Raw genomic sequence first — 23,796 nt, forward strand, 5'->3', positions numbered from 1 at the left:
TTCTCCCTGCTTGCTGTTAGATGAGATTGTTCCATAGCCACATTTGTAGATAGTTTAGCAGCAAATGGGTGGGGTTTTTTGTTTTTGCTTATGTCTATAGGGGAATGGAACACATTTATAGTACAGGCCTGCAATAGCAGCACTCAGTCACTGTTCTTTTGCAGAAAGGAGATTTTAGTAATTTCCACAAGATGATAATAAAATGAAGACCACAAGCAAGATAAATGACCATTTCCTTGCATTTCAAAATCTGTCAAGGGAATACTGTCTCATGGGCACAGAATTTTCTGTAGCACATCCCAAATAATTTACTAATTGGTTCAAATTATCTACCTGACGTCTATGGGGATAGATAGCTGAGGACGGAAGTGTCTGCAGAGCCCTGTATCTCATCACCAATCGAGAGAGTTGAACCAATTACCTGCTAGGATGTGCTTGGTCATGTCTTGCCACTGGATGACTTTTCTAACCTAATTTGGAAGCTCCACACGAAGGGATAAATCTGCCCTGAATGCTAATAAAGACCAGGACTGAGGCAGTAGACCAGGTCTTCACAGTCTTGATGCAAAATCAGGGGAAGCTGAACTTGGCATGTCACGACATGCCTTTTTCCTCTACAAGAACAGTAATGTTTACTTTTGATTATGAATTTGAACAATAGTTACAGCAGACTACAAATAAACTTGTAAAACAAATACATTTAGAGAAAGAGGTCTGATTTGTGGCAACTACTAGACAAAGTAAATGTAATTGAAGTGCAGCTGGCACAAAATTTGATCTCTTGCACTCCATTTATTTAAAAAGCAAAATGCAAAAACTGTATCATTCACTGTTTTGTGGCTGTATTACACCATAAGTGTTTCACAGTTAATTTTAGACTTCAGTCTAAATTCCCTAAAAGGCTCAGTTTGGCTGAAAAAGAGAGAGGAAGCAGTGATTATCATTACATTACCCCTGCATCCCCTGGCCTGTGCAACTAACTCCCTGCTTCCAGATGGCCCATTTCTTTCTTTTCCCATATGCTGCCTGCTGTAACTCTGCCCGCTGCTAGCCGCCAGGAACGTGCTGTGCCGTCAGAGCCTTCTGCTGCAGAGGTTCTCGTGAACCTTCTGGAACAGCGCACGCACACTGTGCTCAGTACTCTCCCCAATTATGCTGTGATCATGTCTGCGTGACAGCGGGACTCCTCTGGTTACAGTGTACTGCACATTGGGCTCTAATTTTATTTCCTGCAAATAAAAGACTGACATGGCATAAAGATTTTATTGGCTTGAATTTATGCATTATTGATGAATGATTTCATGGCATTTTGTTAAAAGGGAGGTGGTCTTAAATGTCATGACTTCACCCAGCCAAACTGATAAAAAGTGAAATCGCATCTCTCAAAGTTAACTGCTATTTAAAATCAGCTGAAATTGTCATGATACTTATTAAAAAACCCAAGTCTCCTAGGTTTTTAGCCCCAGGATAACATTTATTTTCATGACTGTCATTTCAGTCATGGGTATTTTCAAGCTGCAAGTGTTTTGCTCCTTTCTGGAAGGCAAGGAAAGGAGCATTATAAACATTAATGCCTTTCATTTTAGATCTGCAGGTCTGTGTAATAGCTTCAGCCTGATTCTTTTTGAAGATTTAATAAAAGCTGGAGGAAAGGGATCTTGTGAGAAACATCCACATATGGCGGTGAGGGAAGGCAAATTGATTCAATTTCGTTTAGATTAGTGAACAAGACGACACTTTTCACTGGTATAGCTATTCAAACACTCAGTGGTGGGAGTGATCTAATGAATAAATTGAGAGTGTGCTGAGGTTAAGGGAACATGATAAATCCAATTTATAAGATACTGTTATGATGGTGAGCAAGTATTAGAGGCTATCATGAACAAGGGCTATTTGTCAGAGGTTGTGTTCAAAGTTAAAGGGCTATAATCCTTACACATCACGCTTCTGTTATTGAACAGACACCAAATTTGGCACAGTGATTCCTCCCTGCAGGAGGATTCTAGTTTTTGTAAAACTTAATGAGAAAGTGAACTATATAAAGCTTCTACTCCTGTAAGTTTTACTCAAGTAGAATTAAACAGTCCCTGATGAACTGAACATCATATTCCCTCATCTTAGCAATGAGGTTTACAGACATTACAATTTCCAAATACAGTAACTTTCCAAATAACAATAATTTCCAAATACAATATTAACACTACCCCATTTAAGTAACCGAGCGCAAAGTACGCAGAACAGCCACAGAGGTCAGTGGCTGACACTATATCCACCAAGCACAAGACCCTAACCATCCATCAGTGCACAGTGTGAAAGCAACTTCCCTTCGGGTCAGGGGACAAACATGAACTGCACATTCCCCGAGGAAGCGGAGAGAACAGCAGTGTGTATAGTAAGAAAAATGTCGATGTTAGGGGAAAACTTACTGAAAAATTTCCTGGTATTTTTATCACTGTGCTGGAACTGCAGGCTATGAACCTTCACTATTTCTCAGGAAGCTTTCTTTTTGACTTGGAGAGGAAGGCATATACAAAGCCACCCATACTGAGATGTAATTAATCCTCATACAGAGCCCTATGCAGACATTCTGCAAATAATACAGTTTCAGATAGTTTTCTTTTAAAAATATTTCAGTACATTTTTGTGTTGCATATTAAAAGTGTAAAACCTAAAAGAGAATTGATTAATTCTTACTTATTAATGCCAAAAATAGCTAGACTCAACAAATATATTCTACACAGTATCCTGTAAAATGAGTTCAGTGAACTGCAATGTAGAAGTCTGCAGGGAGGTGTTGTCCACCTTGATTACAGGCACAATCTAACATATTAAAAAGTAATAAAATAAAACTTCCAGTTTCTGAGGGATGACTGACTCTATGCCTCAGAAAGGAGCTGGGAATGACCTACTTGGAGCTAGTTACTTGTACAAAACCTGGCAGAGTAAGAAAGATTTGATGGTATCTGTCAATACTAAACCCTAACTGATACAAAGCTAAAGGCAAGAGCACGATTTTGATCAGCAGAGAGGTTTACTCCTGGCTTTAGGACAGACAAGGAGAAGAGAAAGGAAACTCTTCTGGGAATGGGAAAATCAAATGTGAACTATATTGCAACTGACTGTGCAGGAGGCATCTATATTAAATAACATGAAAACCACATTTGAGCTTTTTGCTCCCCCTGGTGAAATGTTTTGGCAAGATATTAGACACGAGTATTGCCAGTCATTACCATGATCCACAGCCGCACACAACTTGTGTTTCTGGAAAGACCCACAGGATCTGTGGGTACATGCTGAGGGTGCCAGCGCTGTGTCCTAAACACTGCTTCCTTGTGACACTTGCCTTCATACAGCAGCCTTTCTGAAGGCAGGTGGGAATACAGCTCCTCTCGCTTTCTACCTTCCCTCAGCACTGCATTTTCAAGGCTGTTCATTTAGAGTCTATTAGTTTTCTGCATCAGTCAGAGGGAAAAAATGCCTTGGCAATCTGAGAGGCCTCCACTCTCCACAGTCAATCCAGCCAGCCACCTCTTGGAAAAATGAGCACTAACTGGCTATATTTTTAGAAAATACCTGGTTTTCTTTGCTGCATTTATCCAAATGCAGACATGAGGAGGACCTGATCATGCCATTTTCTCAGCCTGATGTGTATTAACTTAGGACAAAGCAATCGGAGATCGTGGCCGACCCATGAATCTTGATTTAAGAAGAGGTCTGCTGCTATTGCTGAGTTCCCCAAAAGGAGCTGAGGAAGAAAGGGACAACTCATTGCCACCTTGGCATTGTTGCCCTGCCAGCAAACCCCACCCGAGAAGAGCTCTCCCCGCTGTCCTAGTGGCCAGCACCAGAACATAGCCACCCTCAGTGGCTGAAGAGCTGACTTTCCCTCCCTTGACATCATGTTGTGCAAAGGCTGAGGTACAGAGGTGCAGAAGCAGCCATCCCAATCCCATACAACCCTCGCCCAGTCCTTACAGCCTCCCCACAACCCTTACCCCATTTCCAAGCTCAGTCATTTTTTCTACCAGCACTAGCAACACCTGTGTTACCACAGTCTGTGATGGACCCAGCTGTCTCTTTCAGCACATAAGTGCCACTTGCTGTTTCTTGCTATGACCAGAGCTGACAGTCCTGTGAAGGCCCAAAGGAGTGCATGAGCTGTGAGGAAGAGCAGCAATAGGAAAAGGCAAGTTTTGGAACCCAAATGAGGAAGGAGAGGGAATCGCCAACCCACGGCAGGACTCGTTCACTGTGTCAGGAGTCTCTTACTCAGAAGTTGCATTCTTTGAGCTGCTGAACTTGTCATCTCATGGCCCAGTTTCAACCATCAAGAAGTTATTCACATCAGTCTCCATTTTCTTCTGTTTATATTCCACCTCATGACTCCACTCCATGCCTGAACAATTCTGATCCTCTCCCTGGCCTCACACCCACACATTTCAAGTAACTGTTGACTGCTGACTTCCCAGTGACTCACTGCCTGGCCAGCCTATTCACTGTATGTTCAGCTATTGCATCTCTTAAGGCACCATCAACACATAAAAATATTTTATAAAACTCCACCAGAGCTGCTTTTAAAATAGCAGATGTAACATACTCATTTGGGTTTCCTCCAGAAAGATTACAGACTTGCTGTGTTTACTCAACAGAAGTGCAAGGGCTGAAGCACCACATTCCTGTAGACGTCTGCCTTACGAAGGTTCACAGGCCTCTGCCTCTTCTCCAACCTCAGCACCTTCCTCATCCTCCTTGCTATTTGTCTGAGCCTTCTGCAGAAGTCTGGGCCCTGCCAAGCCAATAACCAGGGCTCCAATTGGAGCAGTGATCAAGATAGCTAAGAAAGCTACTGTCAGCACATCCATTCCATACTTTTCCAGTTGCTCATCCTGATGACTTCTTGCTGTATCCAGGGCAAGGGAACCTATTGCAGCCTGCAGGAAAGAAAACATTGCTCAGATGGTGCAGGTAACCTTTAGCACTGAAAGAAGAAAAAAAGGGACTAATCATCAGTCAACATTTAAAATAAATTTGACATTTTTAGTACATTCAACCCATTTGTTTCTAGGCAGTACATAGAAAAGTAAATGTTGTATTACACCTATGAGAACAATTTTCACTTGGCTACACATCGAATTTCCTAAGCTAATGAGTTTATCTGGGTGGTTCCCTCCTGTGAGGAACATTGCTTAGCTGCCATCTTATTCGCATTTCTGTAGAATGTGTGATTAATGAAACGGGCCAGTATACTGCCTATTGCAGCTGTTAAAATGCCACACTTTGAAAATGTGTCCTGACAGCAGTCAACTAGTAGCAGCTTCTGAAAATTTAGTTCACAAATCTTGCAATAATCCTTGCTTGTTTAGATTATTAACTTTCGTTTGCAAGTAATCATGCTATTGAGGCAAAGTCTACATGACTTAACAATCACTGAAATAAAGGAGCAGGAATGCAGTCAGCCTGAGGGTTTTCTAGGTGTCAGAGTACCCCTTACCAAATAACCACAAACTGAAAACCCATTTTGAGCCTCTGGTGTGACTGTCCCTGCAGACACATCATGTATAAGAGGGAAATGCTTTTACCTTTGTTTTGGGAGTTCTCAGAATCTGTATGTAAAGGCACAGTAATCTGCAGTAGCTGAGAAATAGTTAAACTTCCTGTGATATATGTACAATTCATTGTCATTATTAAGAGTACAACCCAGGATGCAAGCAAAACACCTTCATGTAGAAGGCTCTCCATGCACTTTTCAAGCAGGCTTAGCATGGTTTAGAATATGAACTGTCCATACACTACGCTGCTGGTATTTAGCCTGATCCTCTCCCTGTTTACTGCCATGCTAGCTGTGAGAAGCTTTGCTAAGGACAACAGATTTAGCCTGGAATGAAAGCGATGTTGGACTGTTTACCTGGACAGTGGCTTTGGGAATCCATGCCAATGAGACAAATACTTTCTCCTTGAAATTAAACCCAGCAAAACACACCATCAGGAACGTTGCTATGATTCGCACAACTAGGGCAATGCTTAATGTAGCAACACAGAGCCCTGCAACAAAGACAAACAATTCTCAGTACTTTTGTGCATAGGTGCCTGAGGGGAATAAGCCTCCTAAAACTGTACAGTGGGGTTGGGTTTTGGGTTTGGTTTTTTTTTTTGGGGGGGGTCAGCCATAGTCTGCTTTGCTTTAGTTTTCTTTATAGAGATTCTCTGGAAGCCAGTAGTGAAAGCTGGATAATTAGGGAATGATCTTACCAACAGTTTCAGGCCTAAGAGACGTAACAGATACTTCCGCTCCAATTAAACCAAAAAGAAAAGGTTGAAAGATATTCCATGCAATTGCAACAATTTTTTCTACTTCTCTCTGCAATGAAAACAAAAAGAATCTGTAAATTCCCCAAAATATGGCCAAGTAGACACAACATTTAATTAATCAAAGGACAAAACGTATCCTAGGAAAATATATCCTAAAGATTGTCCAGAATTGCTCCTCCTTCTTTGACCTAATACTAAAAGATTCAAAATCAGTTGCTCACCATTCAAAGGTTAGAGTGTGTCTAGCTCTGCTAGTAAATAAATGCTTGCTATCTCAAGAAGTGGTATAAAAATCGCTGATGTTTGAACAGTAACAAAGCAGTCTGCAGACAAGAGGAGAAAAATAAAGCATAGCTGATTTTTAGTATTGAGGAAGATGTAATTTGAACAGCTTTGCCATGAAGTTTCTGATCCTTTGGGAACTGCATGCTTAAAGGTGTTCTTCCATTTGTATCTGAGCAGAGTCAAACCCTCAAAAGTCTCAGTCATGACATAACTCTGCTCGTGCTGCATTCAGTTAGAGGCCTGTCTCCATGTGAGCAGGAGCAAAGTTAGACCAAGCAAGTCTGAAGTCCCATACTAGTAAGAAGTGTTGAACTTTCCAGTGTGATGTACTGTATAAGGGAAAGCCATCTTTTTGCCTTGTGCTTGAACTTTACACCTAACAATTTTCCTAAAACAACTGCTGCCAGGATAAACAGGAATCTTCCACTTCTGCGAAAAGGTACACATAGCATATCTAGTAGCACTTCTTTTTTATTTAAGTGGGTTCTACATTAACAAATGAACCTTCAGGCTGGAGTGTGTGGAAAATACAAGTGCAGTGCTCTGTCACTTAATAATCAATCCAGGGCCTAGACATGTCCTGTCCTTGGTGTTCTCTCTGGGATTGATCCTGCAACTTTCTTGTTCTTCAGTCAATGGAATGGTAGATGACCGTAATACAAAAACATCTAACCTTAGAGAGAAGGAGGTGGAAATATACAGACTTCTAAATGTTTCCCGTTGTTTGCCTCATTTCTCCTTGTTATCTCACCCTTTTCTTGTTTTGGCAAAAAAATAACTCTCTTTACAGATGTTAGCATTATTTCAGTCTGTTTACTGCCCATTTAATTGTTCTAGCAATAAGTACCATCTTCCTTGTTCTCTGTGGACAGTATGTGCCAAGTGACTTCCACCAGGGACAGTAGGAGGCCGTGGCCTTTGAGAAGCTCAGCAGGAAAACCTTGGTAATATATTGAGTATAGAGTATGCAGACATCTCGAACTGTATCTGATAAAAAAGAGCTAAGGCATTTGAAATCAACATCCTTAAGGCCAAGAAGCTTCATTCACTGATCAAAAGAACTTAAACTAAGCATTCATAGACTGCATATACTCTGTCCAGGTCCTTCCTCCTGAAATGGTTTAAAAGCTTTTCAACAGAGAGCTTTATCAGTTGTAATGTCCTTAAGTAGTTAAGCCCCAAGATGAGTTTTTCTTCTTTTAAAATTGGACAACAATGTAACGCTTTAAATAGAACCCATGGTTTTTCATTGTTTTAACAAACCTTAAGATCTTACTGAAGTCAGGGTCTAGATGGGGATAATAATGTGGACTCTGCTATATCTGATCCCCTTTCCTTTCTTCTTCTCCCCTTCTCCTACTGCATGTTGCAAGGCTACAGCTGTGGAGAGAAAGATGCCCTTAAAACATTAAGTGTAGACGGTATCAAGCAAAAGAGGCAGTGAGACATGCCAAGGTACAGAAATGCAGCGGGGCAGCAACAGTAAGAGGAAGCATGCATAGTAGCTAAGAGAAAGTGACTAATAAGCAGTCTTCTGTATGGTTTTTGTATGGCCTTATATCACCATCTATTGTGGGCCCCCTGCTTTCTGATTTATCCAGAATACACTGGCTGAGATTTGGGAAAGATGAGAGAGGATGGTTAATTACTGTTTTCCATTTCAGCCCCCCCCAAACCATAGGGAACAAACCCTCAGGGTTTTCAGGCCGTGTGCACAACTGTTTGTAAATTTTACCATAAAGTGACTGTGTAAGGTCACAGACACTCACAGAGCTGGGACATAAAGCTTTGCATTCCTAGTCGAGTGCTTTGACAACTAAATCTCCTTTACGTGGCTTAAGATGTCTAAGAAAAGCTTGTGAGCATTTCTCTGTCAGTATGTTAGGCTCTGTATCAATATATATTCACATACATGGTAACTTTCTGTCACGTTAAATGTTAAAGACTTCCAAAATAAACATAGAAATCTTTTTTAATCCATACACCCCCTAAAGCTTCATAAATGCATCATTACCACTACTGACAGAAATTCAGACTCCTGTACATTCAAAGGAGTTTAGCTATGGTATGCTTTGTTATGTAAACATTCACCTTTTCATCAGACCATCCCACACCTGCAACAAAAGCTAAGACTAATGTGCAGAGCCCTCCTGATCCAGGAAAGCCAAAGTAGATGCTGCCAAAAACAGCAAACATGGACAGGGCAAGTACAAAATACGATCTCTTCCATGCCAGAGATGCCTGCAGCCAGAGACAAACAAAAAAAGAAATTTCTTTTAGAAATGGAGGAAAAAGGTTACTTCTGTTGATTTTGAAAATAAAAATTGCCATTAACCATTGTGAAAGAATCGAACCTTTCAAGTGAGCGCTGAACTGCTTAGTTGAGTTGAGGGGTTTTTTTGGACATTAATTCCTAAGAAATTTAAATTTTGGAAATTTAGTATTTTTTTCCTCTGCCCATCCAAAATCTTATTGCCAACAGGCTTTTTGAACCACAAAGAACATGATGCTCTATTGTAACAGCTCTGCTTCAACGCTTTGATAACAGGATTTTCTCCTTGTGCAGTCAAGTACTAGAACAGTTTAGCCAAGGAGAGGTGAAATCCTTGCCACTAGATGTTTTCAAGGACAAGTCAAATGTTTGCCAGGGACAGTCTAGTTTTATTTGATCCAATCTCACAGCAGACAGTTATATCTCTGCCATTGTTCCCCATTTCTATTTATCTATTTACGTCCTGATCGCACTTCTTACGTTATTTAATAAGAAGAAAATGTGGTCCCATGAGGGCAATAGATGCTTTGCAAATTGATTTCAGTAGTCCAGAATATACCTACTTTCTTCCACAATTTTCTGTTCACTTAATAGCCCCTTGATTGTAAATTAATCTACCACTTTATATGTTTAATTTTTATTGAAAGTAACACACTCTAATTAGTGCTAATGATACACCCAATCACTTAAAGGCTACAATCTGTCTGCTTTACTTGTTTTTAATCTTAGGCCTGCGGGAAACATCTCATAGAAGTAAATGTGTCACACACCAATCTAACTGATGATTATTTTACTGTCTGAAATGGGTATAAGACCCTTTCTCCTTTACTTGTGGACATTTCTACCACCTTCAGCAAGAGCAGGATGTTAGCTGGGTTCCAAACTCTGCATCAGGAAGGACTATGAGATCATACATTGTTATTGTTGCAGTAAACAAGTAATCACCTATAAAACACATCCTCACTTGACAGACTTTGTAACTTGGAAGCTGTTAGCGCTGTACACAGCTTTCCCCAAAACCAGCTTCACATGAAGCTTGGAAATGAATAACTTAAGAACATAATCCCTTAGCAAAGATTCTCTATTTTACAAGGTTTTTTTACTGGGTTTTTACCTGATCATGGCTTGGGAAATAGCGAACAAACATTCCCAGAATCCCCCCAGCTGCTATGCCAACAGCAACCTCCAGCACTCCACGGAGCACATTGTACAGAGTAGAACCTATTTGGCAAAAGAAAAATGGGTTCAGTAAGCCATACGCAGACCCTTCACATACAAACCACACCGTAGACCTACAAGGGTGATTCCAGACAGTGTCTGCTTTAAATTACTTGGGGGCAAAGGGGTTCAGGAGGGAACCTATGCGCCTGAAAGAACTGGATAGTGCAACATTCTCTCTCTGAAAGCTCATGCCAAGGAAGTGTGCCAGAGAAGCCAGGGAAAGAGCCACTGTGAGAACAGTGCCAAACCCAGGGAAATTTGAAAGCATTATGCTGGGCATGCAGGGACCAGACTTGGCAGCTAGACAGGGAAAAATGTTCTCTGAAAGTTGCTGTGACCCACAACTCAGAGCAGACAATGTTACACCAAGACTTCTGATGATGGGTAATTTTCCTCTCAATATTCAAGTCCATACATGAACTTTACAAGAAAATGTCATTACGTTACAAACCAGTCAGTCATAACAGAGCACACATTCTTCAAAATATCACTGTCTGTTCTGGATTTCACCACGTAGAGATTAAGCAGCATACCGGAAGAGAAAGCCATCCCAAGGCAAGTGTTGAAGCCTGTGATAGCCATAATGTCATCAATGCTGCCAGCTGCCATTAGCAAAGTTGGGACACCTTTCTCCACCCCATATCCCCCAGCTTGCAAAATCAGCATTGAGGGAACCACCACAGCAGGGGAGACTGCACCTAGAACAAAACTGAAAACACAGAGGTTCAGCCTCTCTTAAAAAGAAAGCATTGAACTAAAAAACTTCAAAATGTTCTGACCCCAATTCTCTTAAAGTATAAATAAACAGACCTTTACGTAAGGTATTACCTTCCCCTGCTAATTACAAGAAGGGATATTTCTATACAGATCTGCAATCAGCTCTGACTTCCTGCCCAACTCAAGAGTATTAAAAGTAAAGGGCTCCACAGACTAAGACTTAAGTCAACACTGCAGGTCAGTTATGCTCCCTGATACATGACTTGATTGCTCCATTTAGGAACCTGGTCTAGACACGCTTATGACTCAGTAGCCCAGTTCCTCATAAAACTCAGCGTGTGGCAGAGAAGAAGTTCATCCATCTTGCTCCAGTATGTGTCCAGACCAAGTCCACCAGTTTAGATAGAACTAGCTGGAAAAGGTTTCTTCTTCAAGGATATTACTCCAGAATATAACATGCCATATCCTCATCCTTGACTTGTGACAGGAAGACTGTCGCACATGCATCTCTCTACGAGGAAATTGTGAATTCCAGCATGAAGATTCTCCAAATTGTGGTATCATTTTCTGTCCCTAAATGCCCCCTGTGCTGTGGTAAAAGACTCGGGGATTGCACCATCCTTCCTGCTTCTTCAAGTGTTCAGATCACGAACACAGAAGGGTAATGATGCAAGCACTCCTCCACAGCCTGGAAATGTGACCTTTAAATTAGCCACAGAGCCAGACACGAATGGTAAGCAAACAACCACATGGGCTAAGCAGAGCTTCCTAACTTGCATTAAACTGAGGTCTCTAGTTGGCATGGAGAACTAACTGCTCTTGGATCATTTAACTGTAGCATGAAAATAGGCACCTTTGTCATACAAGAGAAAAGAGAATACGTTACCCTAATATAAATCCCCATTGCCATGGCAAATGCATGAACAAGTAGGCAAGAACAGCAGCTGTGCATGTTTCTGAGATGCATGGTCCAAAAGAAAGCCGTAAACAGACTGCTTTGAGCTTCTTAAGAGCCTGCAATATACGAGCACATTCAGACATTAGTATCGGTACCCCTCTGAGCTGCAGTACAGGATGTGACAGCTTTACATGGCACAATTGGCTTTGGATAAAAAACTCCAAGTGTGGCAGTGAAACTCACTGAATCTTGGTTCAGCAAGGTTCTGGAATGTCACAGGAAGGAGTGGCAGAAAATTCTGTTTGGCTTCTTGTGCAGAGCAAACTAAATGTGAGAGAGCAGAGATCCATTTGAAAACTGCACCCTCAACACAGCTGACCGACTTACTCACAGCTACTTGAGGTCATTTGCTCCACCCACAAAAGATTTTGCTATGATCCCACAAGTTACACAAGCATCCCCAAAAAATTACCTCAAAATCCAGGAACAAATAATGAAAAGTCACAGAACTCCATAAACTTGGCACAAGGAGCCAACCATCTCTTTCAGCTGTCTTTCACTTGATATCCAGAGCACATTAAGTTCCATTTGGCTCAGCAACTTCTATTCAAAAATGTCTCTAAAACAGAGTATTTGCTTGCAATGGCTGCCTTTAAAAGCTAGTCACCAACATGACTCTGCTAGAACAGGTCCCCAGTTTTGACATGGGGGAAAAAAAATTAAAAAATCAGTGAGTTGCACTTTTTACCAGCACAGTTTATCCCAGCATAATTAGGGCTGAGAATCACCAGAGCAACTGACATCTCTGTCTTCACAGATTCAATTACATGAGCAACAATTGTAACTGCATCAAAGCATTGCTACATACAGAGTTCAAATGACAGTTTCGATTGCTACATGGGAGAAAAATGACCCAAAGATCAAGTTCCCTTGGCAAAAAGAGCTGTCATGGAATAGAAGGAAAAGTGATCTCACAGAACTGAGCATGCAAGCTGCGTGTGACAACACAGAGTCCATGATCATACAAGCTTCAATGTCTTGGAAAAAGAGATGATTGTAATCTAGGAAACCAGGCATTTTTCAAGAATGACAAAACCCTATTTTCCTAAATGTCTGAAGCACTGGCAACTTCCTAGTTTTTTTCTGTTAAGAAAAATCAGTTTAGTTGTTCTGAACTAGCTATACTTGACCTTAGTTTTAGATAAACTTTAAGTGGTCCCTGAAACTTAAACAGATAGGGGCCAATATGTTACAGCTTTATTTCAGGTTATTTTTGATCAAGCAAAACCTTGCCCTCATTAATTTATGGAACATCATGTTTCACAGTGTGCAGAGGAAGACTAGTTTTTTGTTCACAGGAGCATTATGGGCTTCATTGGGATATGAAGCATTGCTTCTGTAATGCAGCAGGACTCATCTTTGCAATTAATACATTTGCATTAAAATGGCGATGATTCAAAAAGAAAAGAGTAAAAAAGACACACGGATTTGGATTTTTTAGCTGGTTGGGTTTTTCTGATTTGCGTCAACACAAGGAACATTCTTTTTCAAGGATTGGGGATCCCTTCCATTACTTGTTTTAGTTTGTCAGTGTAAACTGACAGGGAGTTTGTCAGGGAGTGAAAACTCCTTCTGACAGACCATGATGGAGCATGTATCCTCAAGATGTTCTGCTCACAAAATTCAGGAAATTTATTTAAGGCGAGGGAGAAAATAGTCATAAAATCAGTTTCCTTCAGGTATTTTTTGGATTGCTCGCCTACTCTCCAAATCCAACTGCTAATATTAATGTACATATGACTATACAATAGAAACTCTGCTTTCTGTAATAATCTAATTTGCAGATTCTTTAAGGCTGAACAGTTCAATATTTTTAACAGAATCAATTATTCAGATTTTTTTGAGGGCTGTTGTATACTTTGCCTCAGACAAATGGCTGGTGCCATACCTTTGGATCCAGGCCGAGTCCTGCTCGGGTCAAGATAATTGACAGAGCAATATTCCTCAGTGCAGCAGACCAGCGCAGGTTTATCTGGACAATGTCGCTAATGAATGGGGTATTTCGGATGAGGAAACCAGCAAGTAGCATCCCTTAAATGAAAGCAAACAGGCTCCTGTCAAATGATTTGTTTTTATTGCACAACAAAAGCTTGCATAGCATTCTTAAAAATAGACACCATATTATGTATTTATGAGAGACAAAGAAACAATTCATGTTCTGAATTATTAGCCATGTTTTAACAATGGGGACAGAGGCATGGAAAGAGAGAGACATGTTTAAAGCAATAAAAGTGGCCAAACAACAAACCAGGTCACCAATGAATAAACCCGCAGGATGCTGACACCTAGCTTTAATGCAAGTCAACAGAATTCAGCTCTGTTCACCAGGTGCAGGTCATACTTACCATAAGCAAAACCACCTCTGCATCCTTAAAGATATTTTTCTTGTTAGCTTGTTTGAACATGAAAAGAGGAAGATCATTTAGTATCGTGTATTTATCTCGGAAGTTGGAAATTGTTAAAAATACTCTTAGGTGTAAGAAGGTTAAGGTTTAGACTGGATATTAGGAAGTATTTCTTTACAGAACGGGTTGTTAGGTTTTGGAATGGGGTTAGGTTTTGGAGTCGGGTTGACATAGCGCTTAGGGATATGGTATAGTTGAGAACACTCAGTGTTAGGTTAATGGTTGGACTAGATGATCTTCAAGGTCTTTTCCAACCTAGATGATTCTGTGATTCTGTGAAAAGCAGGTATCACAGGAACCATGATGTTGAGTTCATTGGGAAATATAATTTAAAATAGCTAATCGTGGACTAACTTAGACATTTTAAAATGCTCTGGCAACATGACTTTTATGCAGAGGGGAAAAAAAGTGAGAAAAAATCAGGAACTTGGTCTTATCCTCTATTTGAGCTACCTGCAAGATCCAACCTTTTGCAAATATTAGCAAAACTGCCTAATCAGAGACTTCCTGCAAAGCTATCAGAACTGTAGTTCTGGAAGGATACAGAAAAGTACAGTAAAGTTCACTTTAAATATAGATCTGCAACGATTCATTGTAGGTCCTGATGATTCAAAGATACATTTCTGTGACATAATTTTATATTAGCCTCGTTAAGAAACAGGAAACCAAAAAAGAGAAAATGTAAACAAACACTGTGCTCAGGTTGGTCCCAGCTTGGTGTGAGCCTTGCCTGTGAACTTGATTTGATCTGGAACACACTAAACTTTCAGACATTGCTCTTCCCACCACCTCTCAGAAAAAAACAGTGGGATAATTACTCTGCGGTACCTCATGACAATTATATCAGGCTAGCATAACGATCACATGCTCTTTGCAATGTTTGCATGAGGTCCAAGTCACTGGAGCTACCCTGATCTAGAAATCTACCTAACAAAGCAAAAAACTCCACCTCAAATCTTCATTGTTCTGCTCCATGTTGCCTGCTGCAGAAACCTCCCTGCAATGTATACCTAAAATACACTGTGTGACTGGTTCAGGAGCAATTTCATTCCTTTTTTCCTGAGACAGAGGCTCACTATAAGGTGCTTAAGTGCTCAGCCAGCCACATTACGCTCAACTGCACCTAGCACAAGTGGATTAAAGGCATTTAAGAGTACAAGATTTGTATTTTTAGTGTAAAAAAGAATATTCAAAGATATTGTGTATCTCTTCTTCCGATTTGTAGATTTCTCCAATTTTTCTCAAAGGCTGGGGATCTGAACAATGAACTCTGTCCTAAGCAACTCAACAGGCATGTGCTGTCACGCTTAAGTTTCTGTTGTTCATTATTACCTGTCTGACAAGCAGTTTCATGCCTAACTCATAACTCTTAGATACAGACGTAATTAAAAATAAGCAGAATCCAAATGGTCAGAAACAACTTTTTTTTTTTAAGGGGGGTGTTTACTTAGAAAGGGCAGACTTCCTGTGCATTACATTCTGTATTCATATTATTGCAGGCATGCATGCTATATGCAAAACTTCCCTCCCTCTCATTTGAATTTTTTCTTGCTCGTGAAACTAAGCAGTGCAAGAACACACGTGCTGCCTGGATGGAGCCGTGTACGAAGCTATCGAGCCCTTCTGTAAGCAGTGCTACTGCGTGAGGCACACCACCAGCTATGCAGGTTACAAAATCACATCCGTGAACTACAGGCAGGTATTTGTAGCCCGCTCTGCCATGAAGTTTTACTGTCAGCTGCTTTACTCACTTCTGCGCTAAGCCTAAGGGGGCAGTGTATACAGCTGGTGAGAAGAACCTGGAGCTTCATTTCTCAACTTTGTTGACATTACAGCACTTCACAATATTGTACTGATCTAACCAAAACCTCATCTAGAAAAGAAGTCTGAAAAAGTTCTGATGATGTCAGAATCAATGTAATTTTCATCTCCTACTTCTATTTTGCATTTTTATGTAAAATAAAATATGATGTTGATGTGAAAAACAGTGTTATAATTGATACTCCTTGTAGTGAATTTCTCAGGTTTCAGTTATCTTGAGATAAAGGAAGAAGAAAGAAATTGATCTGGATTACCAGTAGTAGGAAATTCCTGTAGTGTTTTCTTTGGAAGACATTTTCGTTGTGTGAGACACAGGCGGAACAGTTCAGCAATAATTTCCTCATGAACTAATTATTCTACTGTAAAAGGAGGTCTAGATTAAGACTCCTGTTTAGGGATATTTTAAGTAACTCTGACAGAGGGGACTGAAGGACAATAACCTTTGAATCTGTAGGCATACAGTTCTCTGTCCCCCAAAGAATTAAGAGGAGAGCCTTAGTAACATACAGGAAATTTCGCTTGAACCAGTTTGGAGAATTTTGCACCTTCTCAGAGAGGAGCAGATAAAAGTCACTTGGAAAAGCTACAGAATTTGAGCGTGATGCAGTCTGCTTGTTCCCAATGCAAACATCCCTAGCATGCAGATACTACTTGACAGTTTAAACAATACAAATATGCAGGAAGAAAAGAACGAAGGATATCTTACCCAGAAGAGCAGGGAGAGGGGGCAGTGCTCGTATTTTAATGAATCCAAAAATTTTACCTCCAATGACAGCAAAAAAATAAAGAAAGAGAATTCCAAACAGATTTCCACCTGGGAGACACTCAGTCCCAGTGATGGACCAAACCACAGCCCAAACCAGGATCACGATTACAACTGAAACAAAACAAGAAATATTCATATTTCATCATCTCTCAGGGACGACTTTGTTTGCTATTAGATCACATTTGTTTTTGTACTAATGCAAAAGGTACCATGACTTTCAGCAATAAAATCACTTACCTTAAAAATCAGGTTTTTGCATTAGTAGAAAATGTGTTTAACCTCTGATGCTCCCTAAACTGATCTGATTTTATAGATGCTAAGATACTTCAAAAAATGGTAACAGGAACATCATTAGCGACCAAAAAGTACTGAGTGACCCTTGGGCCACTGTGGAAAGCACTAAACAGGTCCCAAACTTAAAGCAAACACTTTCACTAACTTATCTTGCATTTGCTTATCTTCCTTCAGTTACTTCAGAATTGCAGTAAGAACCTGCTGCTCTACAGCCTGGCACATCTTCAAGCTAATGACTGCAGCTCCAGTCCAATTTTTAAAGGAATTTAAGTAAATCTTTTTGGCTGGATGTGCTTGTGCAATATATTGCCATCCTTGGGGAAAAAAAATCTGAAGAAGGTCATGTCTCTGGACAGCCTGAAGTAGTACAGATACCTCCCTCGATACAGCAATCAAAGAGGATAATACACAAGGGAAAAAAAATCACCTGAAAAATATTATGAGAACATTAAGTGAAAATATTATAAAATCTGTGAAAATATTATCCTCCTTCCAGGTTCCCAAATCTGTTCCTACAGTTATCCAACAAGAACAGACATACATAGATATAAAAGCAGAAGACTGAAGGATAGGAAAAAATGTGTTGAACAAATCTCTCTTCTCATAATCATAAGAAGATGTTAGCATTTTCAGATCGGATTTTTCTTAATCTTATTTGAGGGTGACAGGTGGCAAAGGGAAAACCAGTAGATTTCCAAACATAAAAGCCTAAAGATCCCAAGTGAGAGAGAATGAAGGCTGTGGAAGCAGTCACAAGCACAGGAATTGTATTTTGTTAGGAAAAGTCTGAAATAACTGGTTAGCCAGGCACTCCCTCTGTGAGACTTCAGTGTAGGGCAAATCTTAAACAGAATGGGTCAGTTTGCCTTATCGTTAGGATTCTTGGCTTTGCAAGCCTGAGGTATTAAGGAACAAAAGAAGGTATCACTGCAAAGTCTCAGATTTGTTGTCTTAATTCAACAAAAAGCCATTCAGCCTGCCAAACATACCACTGTGTTTGTAATCATCTTAGTGCTTTCACACCAAAACAAACTATCAAGACGAGAATTAGGAGGTCTTTCTTCTGATGAAAACAATTTGATATGCAAAAACATACCTACTATGTTAAACACAGAAGAGAGGATGGAGGAACAAAAACTACACATTCAAATCTTTGTTTCACCTCATATTTTTCTTCTGCTAAAACATCGAAACAAAAGTGTGATACATTAAAACATAGCCACTTCTCTTCATTATTTTCAAGGACAATGGACAGATGTCATCACATCCAGAGAAACAAGTATTTGCCATTTCTCATTTTAATTTTTCTTACATACCATTTGTCACTGTTTGGGCCAGTAAACCCTGAGGAGGACAAGTAAATATTTGTCTCCATGTTCTTGCAGGTATTGAAGACCCTGCTACTGGTTCCGGAAGTTGCTGAGCACGATTCAAGAGAGCAGTTTCTTCTGTTTGTATATTCCCATCAGTACCTTTGGCACCTACTGTTGGTCCCTCCTGAATGAAAACAATGAGACTCTCTCAGAAGTGGCATGTTTGAAGTAGTGTACAAGACCCAAAATCAGCTGCAATGCACTAGATCCACACTGTCTACAGTTGACATTAACAGCTTTGGAGTAAATTGGGAGTTTTTGGTTATGTGTCTGTTTTCACACGGCCAAAGAACTGCATATAAGAGACTGCAAGACATCTGCCTTCTTATCAGCAACTAATAGGACTACTGTCACAATACAAATAGCACCTGTTCACAGCAACAATATCAGCATATCTGATGAAGAAACAACATTAACAGGCCAGGTTCACCTTATCTTGTATACATGCTAAATATTTATTAATATTTTCTACAATTTTATAAGGTTCTGCTTCCAGGCTAGATTTTGCAATACAGTGCACGACTAGCATCATTCCAGTGAGACAAGTGTCTTTAATATAATTCCTAAAAAACTTCTGTTGCAACACCTTGAACCAAAATAACAAAACCTACTCATGATTAGACAAAGATGAAAGAAACAGAACAGTTGACCAGTGCAAGCATTACTCACATGATCCATTGCTGGAAGGCTCAAGCTGGTAAGTCAAGGTAGAGATGGAGAGATACTACCCTGGGAGTTACTTCCTTGAAGAATGATTCCCTGAAGCTGTTCTCTTATACTGATCCATCTACTTATCCATATTCATAGCCAAAGCACTTTTTGACCATTTTTGGGTATGTGTCTCACTTCATTTTAGGGTCCTTATTTTTGACAAGTTAATCATCTACCTTCTGATTATTCACCTTCATGTCAGCTCATTGTCATAGCATAGACATGGAATTCTTGCCTATACTGTGGTTTGGCCCTCCTCCAGTAACAGTTCCACATTTCTGATTATTTTTCTGTCTCATCTCTCTCTCTCTCTCTAGATAGATATATATATCCCTTACTCAGAGTCACAGTTGGAACACAAATCTTGTGAGCTTTCAGCATGGAGTTACTTGCTTATCTACACTGTGATTCTGTGATCACCAGCTACCCATGTGTATAAAGATATGCCATACAGTACTTACTTTTACAGTCAATACTATATGTTTACTCTAAAGTGCCTTTTATGTTAAGAATTTTATTCTTGCATTTACTGCATATCTTTTTTAAAGCCATAGAAGTTTCCAATAACACTGAAAATATACATACAGAAATTTAAAACTGTGGGGTTTTTCTATTTTTATTAGATAAGAAAAGGAAGACATGCATGAACAACTTTCAGCAAGTGGACCAACAGGCACAATTTGAAAGCAAAGAAGCAATCTTAAGTCCACGTAATTCTCTTCCATAGCTGATTATAAAACATACGCTGATGCATTTTCCACTTCAAGCTGAAATTGCAACCACTGATTTCCAGCAATCCAACGTACTACAGATTTTTAAAAGCTGAACATTTGTTAATTGTAAGAAATTCCCAGTGAGGAGATTTCTCTTTGTACTCCCTTCAGATGTAGGGATTTTAACAGATGTAGGAAGAAAAAGGAAAGGGAGGGTTCCCTCTTATGAAAATTGTACCTTGAGATCCGAATTAATTACCTCACTTTGCTCATGCATGGGAATCATGCCATTTCTCTCACATACTGATGGCTCAGAATCTTCATTGTCATTTACAATATTCTCTTTTACCATTGTTGCAAATCTAAGGAAAGCGATAAACAGAAAACTTAGAGAGAAGCAAAAATACTATTTTCCAGATAGAAGACTTCTCAGATGTTGTCTCCTTCCCCATAGATCAGGCGAAAAAACTCTCACAACCCAATTTGGAATTTAATGGTTTTTGCATGCCTGTGTATGCTGTATGTAAGAACAAGAGATAGAAACTAACAGAAGAACAGTATCAAGTTTACAAAGTCAAGCACTAAAAAAAAATTTTAAAAATCAGTTTTAGAATCATGGTGATCTCTACTAACCTATTATTTCCCTCTTAAAAGTATGGCTGTTTTTTATATATATATATATGTATGTATGTATATTTGTGCCTCCTATCAGCACAAGATAAAGGTTATTTGCTGTCAACACCAGTTACCAGAACCATTAGTTCTGAAAGTGTCACAGGCCCTGTGTGCATGGGAGTGCAAGCAACCATTTCATAAAGCTAAGAACAACTACAGTTTCTAAAGAATACACACGAGGAGACATTTTTTCCCTAACTTAAACCTGACCAGATCCATCTCGATTTTCAGAGGAATTTTCAAGAACACAGTTCTGTTAGGTGTCACTATTCACAAACACATTGACTGAATATCTAAGAAACAGAAGATGCCTGTTAGAATAAAGATCAGGACTATGCACAGCTTGCACTCTATGTTCAGGTGAGGCTGATAAAACATGGCTCTTTTTTGGTGCTGATAGCCCATGGAGATACTTTTCAGAGTGGGAAAGAAAGTCCAAGTTGTTTGTGGGTAACTGTCATTCTATTTACTCTTAACTGTTCCACTTCTTGTCCTATAGATACTAACAAGAGACAAAGCAGTGTACCTGTATGTCTGAAATTTTTTTTGTCTGAATATTTAGTATAGTTTCATAAAGTCTGAGCCAGCAAGGGTTGCATGCACATACCTGAAAACAAGGCTTGCTAGTGTTCTTCACTGTTACAGCAAAGGTGTGCACGTATATCTCTACCAACTACATTTCAGTGGTAACAGCATTTCCTTGAAGCCTTTTACATTGCTCTGGCCATATAAAACACTACTCAAGTTAAGCCAGAACTTCTGAGCCAAGAAATTCCTTCCTTGCCAAACTGCTAGAAGCAAGTCAGAGAGCCGATTCTCACAATTATCAAGCCTTCAGTTTATAATGATGTGTTTGATATTTGGGAACAATTGATGTCAATTTTAACACCTGGGTGGTTTTGTTTGGGCTGTTCCGGTACGAAACTGGCTTGAGACATGGCCAAGGCATAGAGAAGAATACAGAGCCACAGGCAAACACTTTCAATGTGTTCTAAGGTAATAGGTTTGCTTTCTTTCCTTTTTAAATGTAAAGTGTTAATTTACTCAAATTCCAGTACTTTTCTGTATTTATAGCTACTACTTGCAGAACCAAATACTTGTGGTCTCAAAGTTTTTTAATGAAATAAGTGATACTTCTGGGCATTTTCCATAGAATTGTTTGTCCTTTCATCAGGGCTGGGAATCCACACATGCCAACCTACTAACTGGACTAGAAAGTATCAGAAACCTAGCAGTGCCTCCCTCCTTCCCTTCACCACCACTTCCGCAGGGTAGATACACTTAATTTTGTAATTCTGAAAGGGGTGTGTGCAGGTAAGGAACAGAAGGACATTGCTCTCCATCCAGCTTTGCATGGGCAACATCCCAGTTCTTGAGGTCATGTAGCTATTAACAATAAATACGTTAATACTTCTGAGAAATCCAAGCCTACCTCCCAACACCTTCAGCTCCTGATTGCATTCTTCAAAGTAGCATATAGGAAAGACTAAGCAAGGAGATTGGATGTTCTGCTTAGCAGGAATGGTTTCAAGGTGTAAATGAGGAGTCTGATAGCATATGTGCTGCCTTTATCTGTTTTGTGACAGGTCTTCACCCTGTTAGGTTCTTGATGCTGTTACTTTCAAGCAATGGCCAGTTGGATTAAAGTGAGTAGTTAGTTTACTCACATCCGAGTGGGGCTTTTTTAGGTTCATCGTATTTGATTGTTTGTTTTGGGGTTGTTTTGTTTGGGTTGTTGTGTGGGTTTGTTGCATCTTTTAAACTTCATCCCCTATACAAACAAAATCAGTGATTGAGAAATCACAGAGCAGAATTCATCCCACGGGGTTAAGGCCTGTACCATGGAAACCAGCCAGTAGCAGACTTATTTTAGTACCTCCCTGTAAAGTATACTCTCCTTCTTTTGAAACAGGGAAGGTTTTTATTAGATCCTCTCATTTTACTTGTTTTTAGGGAACAGAGAGGGAGAGCTGAACCAAAGAGATGACTGACAGGGGCAGCATGTGCATGCCTATATTATTAGCTTCACTGCCCTGTTGACTGTCAAGATTCTGCTTTGCGCAGACACACAGTACGGAAAAGAATGCAACTAAAATACCACAACCACCGCCAGAGCAACTAACATTCATCATCATAATAATAATAATAATAATAAATAGGGCAACTCAAACCATGCACATCATCATCCACAGAACGTAAACCCTGGCAACGCAGCCTCCTTCCCGCCTCCCCCCACAGCCTCCCGCCCGTTACCTCTCCTGCCGCCGCCACCCGCGGGCGGGCGGGGGAGGGACGCGGGACGGCACGGGGGCACCGGCGGGAACCGCTCCCGCCGCAGCCTCTCTCAGCACCGGGGCGGGAGGTGAGGTGACGACCCGCTCCCGCTGCAACCTCCCTCAGCACCGGAGCGGGGAGGTGATCGACCCTGCGCCAGCTCTGGCTCCTCCTCCGCCGCTGGTGCCACAGCTCCTCCTCCAAATCCACAGCTGCGCTGGGCCAGCGGCAAAAAACTCAGTCCTGGAGCTTGGGAAGGCCGAAGGAGCTTCCCGGCTGCCCTCCTAGCTCTTGGCACTGCACATAGGTCACTGCCGGTGAGGGGCGGCCATGATCTGAGCTGTCAAAGAGGTGTCAGCAACGGACCGGCACCACAGCATCCAGGGGGACGAGGGATGAGAAGGAAGTAGATTTTTGTGTCTCACAGAACCAGCCCTCCGCTTCCCCTGTCATTTCCTTGCAACCTGCACCCATTAAAAGTGTTGCGGTGGACGCTGCCTTGCCCCTGGATGTGGGAAGAGATCTGGGGAAGCTCTTACTCAGGCTGCAGTACTGCAGTTGGGAGGTGAGGTGCAAAGAAAGGGTTGGGAGCTCTTGCTGATTTTGCTCTGGGTACAGGCAGAATTGCATAAAAAAAAAAAAAATACTTGCAGAGTTGTGGTGTTCCCATCAAGGCATTTTTACTTCTTAAAGAAGAATCAAGTGTGACTACCTCATCTGTAAGTGCACATGAGGGCACGAGACAGACCTCTTCTCAATCTCATTTTGCAAACCGCACTGGGTGCATGTGAAAGCAGATTCAGATGCAACATGGTGCTACTTTGCTCCTAGTAGCATTACACAGAATTAAGCTGACTACAAATCTGAGAGAAAAAAGGGGTTTTGATCAGATTAAATTTTCCAGAAGGGCTCTGAATCGGGGAAGTCTCCTCCCCAAGAGAAAAGTTTGACCTAGAATGTGTAAAGTCAAAAAACTCCTCTTTATAGTATCACTGGTATAGA

The 23,796-nt window shown here is 40.5% G+C and overlaps 1 protein-coding gene across 1 annotated transcript; it reads right to left on the bottom strand.

The window, feature by feature from the left end:
* Nucleotides 1–4,618: 4,618 nt before the first annotated feature.
* Nucleotides 4,619–23,606, bottom strand: LOC141922140 (sodium/hydrogen exchanger 9B2-like). Its single transcript, XM_074821274.1, has 12 exons — nucleotides 23,543–23,606; nucleotides 22,774–23,030; nucleotides 18,365–18,545; nucleotides 16,695–16,865; nucleotides 13,651–13,793; nucleotides 11,691–11,818; nucleotides 10,621–10,796; nucleotides 9,981–10,087; nucleotides 8,686–8,835; nucleotides 6,250–6,358; nucleotides 5,906–6,042; nucleotides 4,619–4,931 (listed from the first exon to the last, which is right to left on the bottom strand). Exons 1-12 carry the CDS (start codon nucleotides 23,604–23,606, stop codon nucleotides 4,692–4,694), a joined length of 1,863 nt encoding a protein of 620 aa, XP_074677375.1. The 3' UTR covers nucleotides 4,619–4,691.
* Between the last annotated feature and the right edge of the window lie 190 nt (nucleotides 23,607–23,796).

Source organism: Strix aluco, chromosome 4 (genome assembly GCF_031877795.1).
Source record: "Strix aluco isolate bStrAlu1 chromosome 4, bStrAlu1.hap1, whole genome shotgun sequence".
NCBI classification, from domain to species: domain Eukaryota; kingdom Metazoa; phylum Chordata; class Aves; order Strigiformes; family Strigidae; genus Strix; species Strix aluco.

Bases quoted from the DNA above. Each gene is read 5' to 3' on its own strand.
- LOC141922140 (XM_074821274.1), bottom strand. From the start codon at position 23,606: ATGTTGCATCTGAATCTGCTTTCACATGCACCCAGTGCGGTTTGCAAA. The intron at 13,794-16,694 runs GTAAGATATCCT...CTTTCATTTAAG, and splicing joins CCCTCTCCCTGCTCTTCTGG to GGATGCTACTTGCTGGTTTC. The intron at 11,819-13,650 runs GTATGGCACCAG...CGTATATTGCAG, and splicing joins GACTCGGCCTGGATCCAAAG to GCTCTTAAGAAGCTCAAAGC.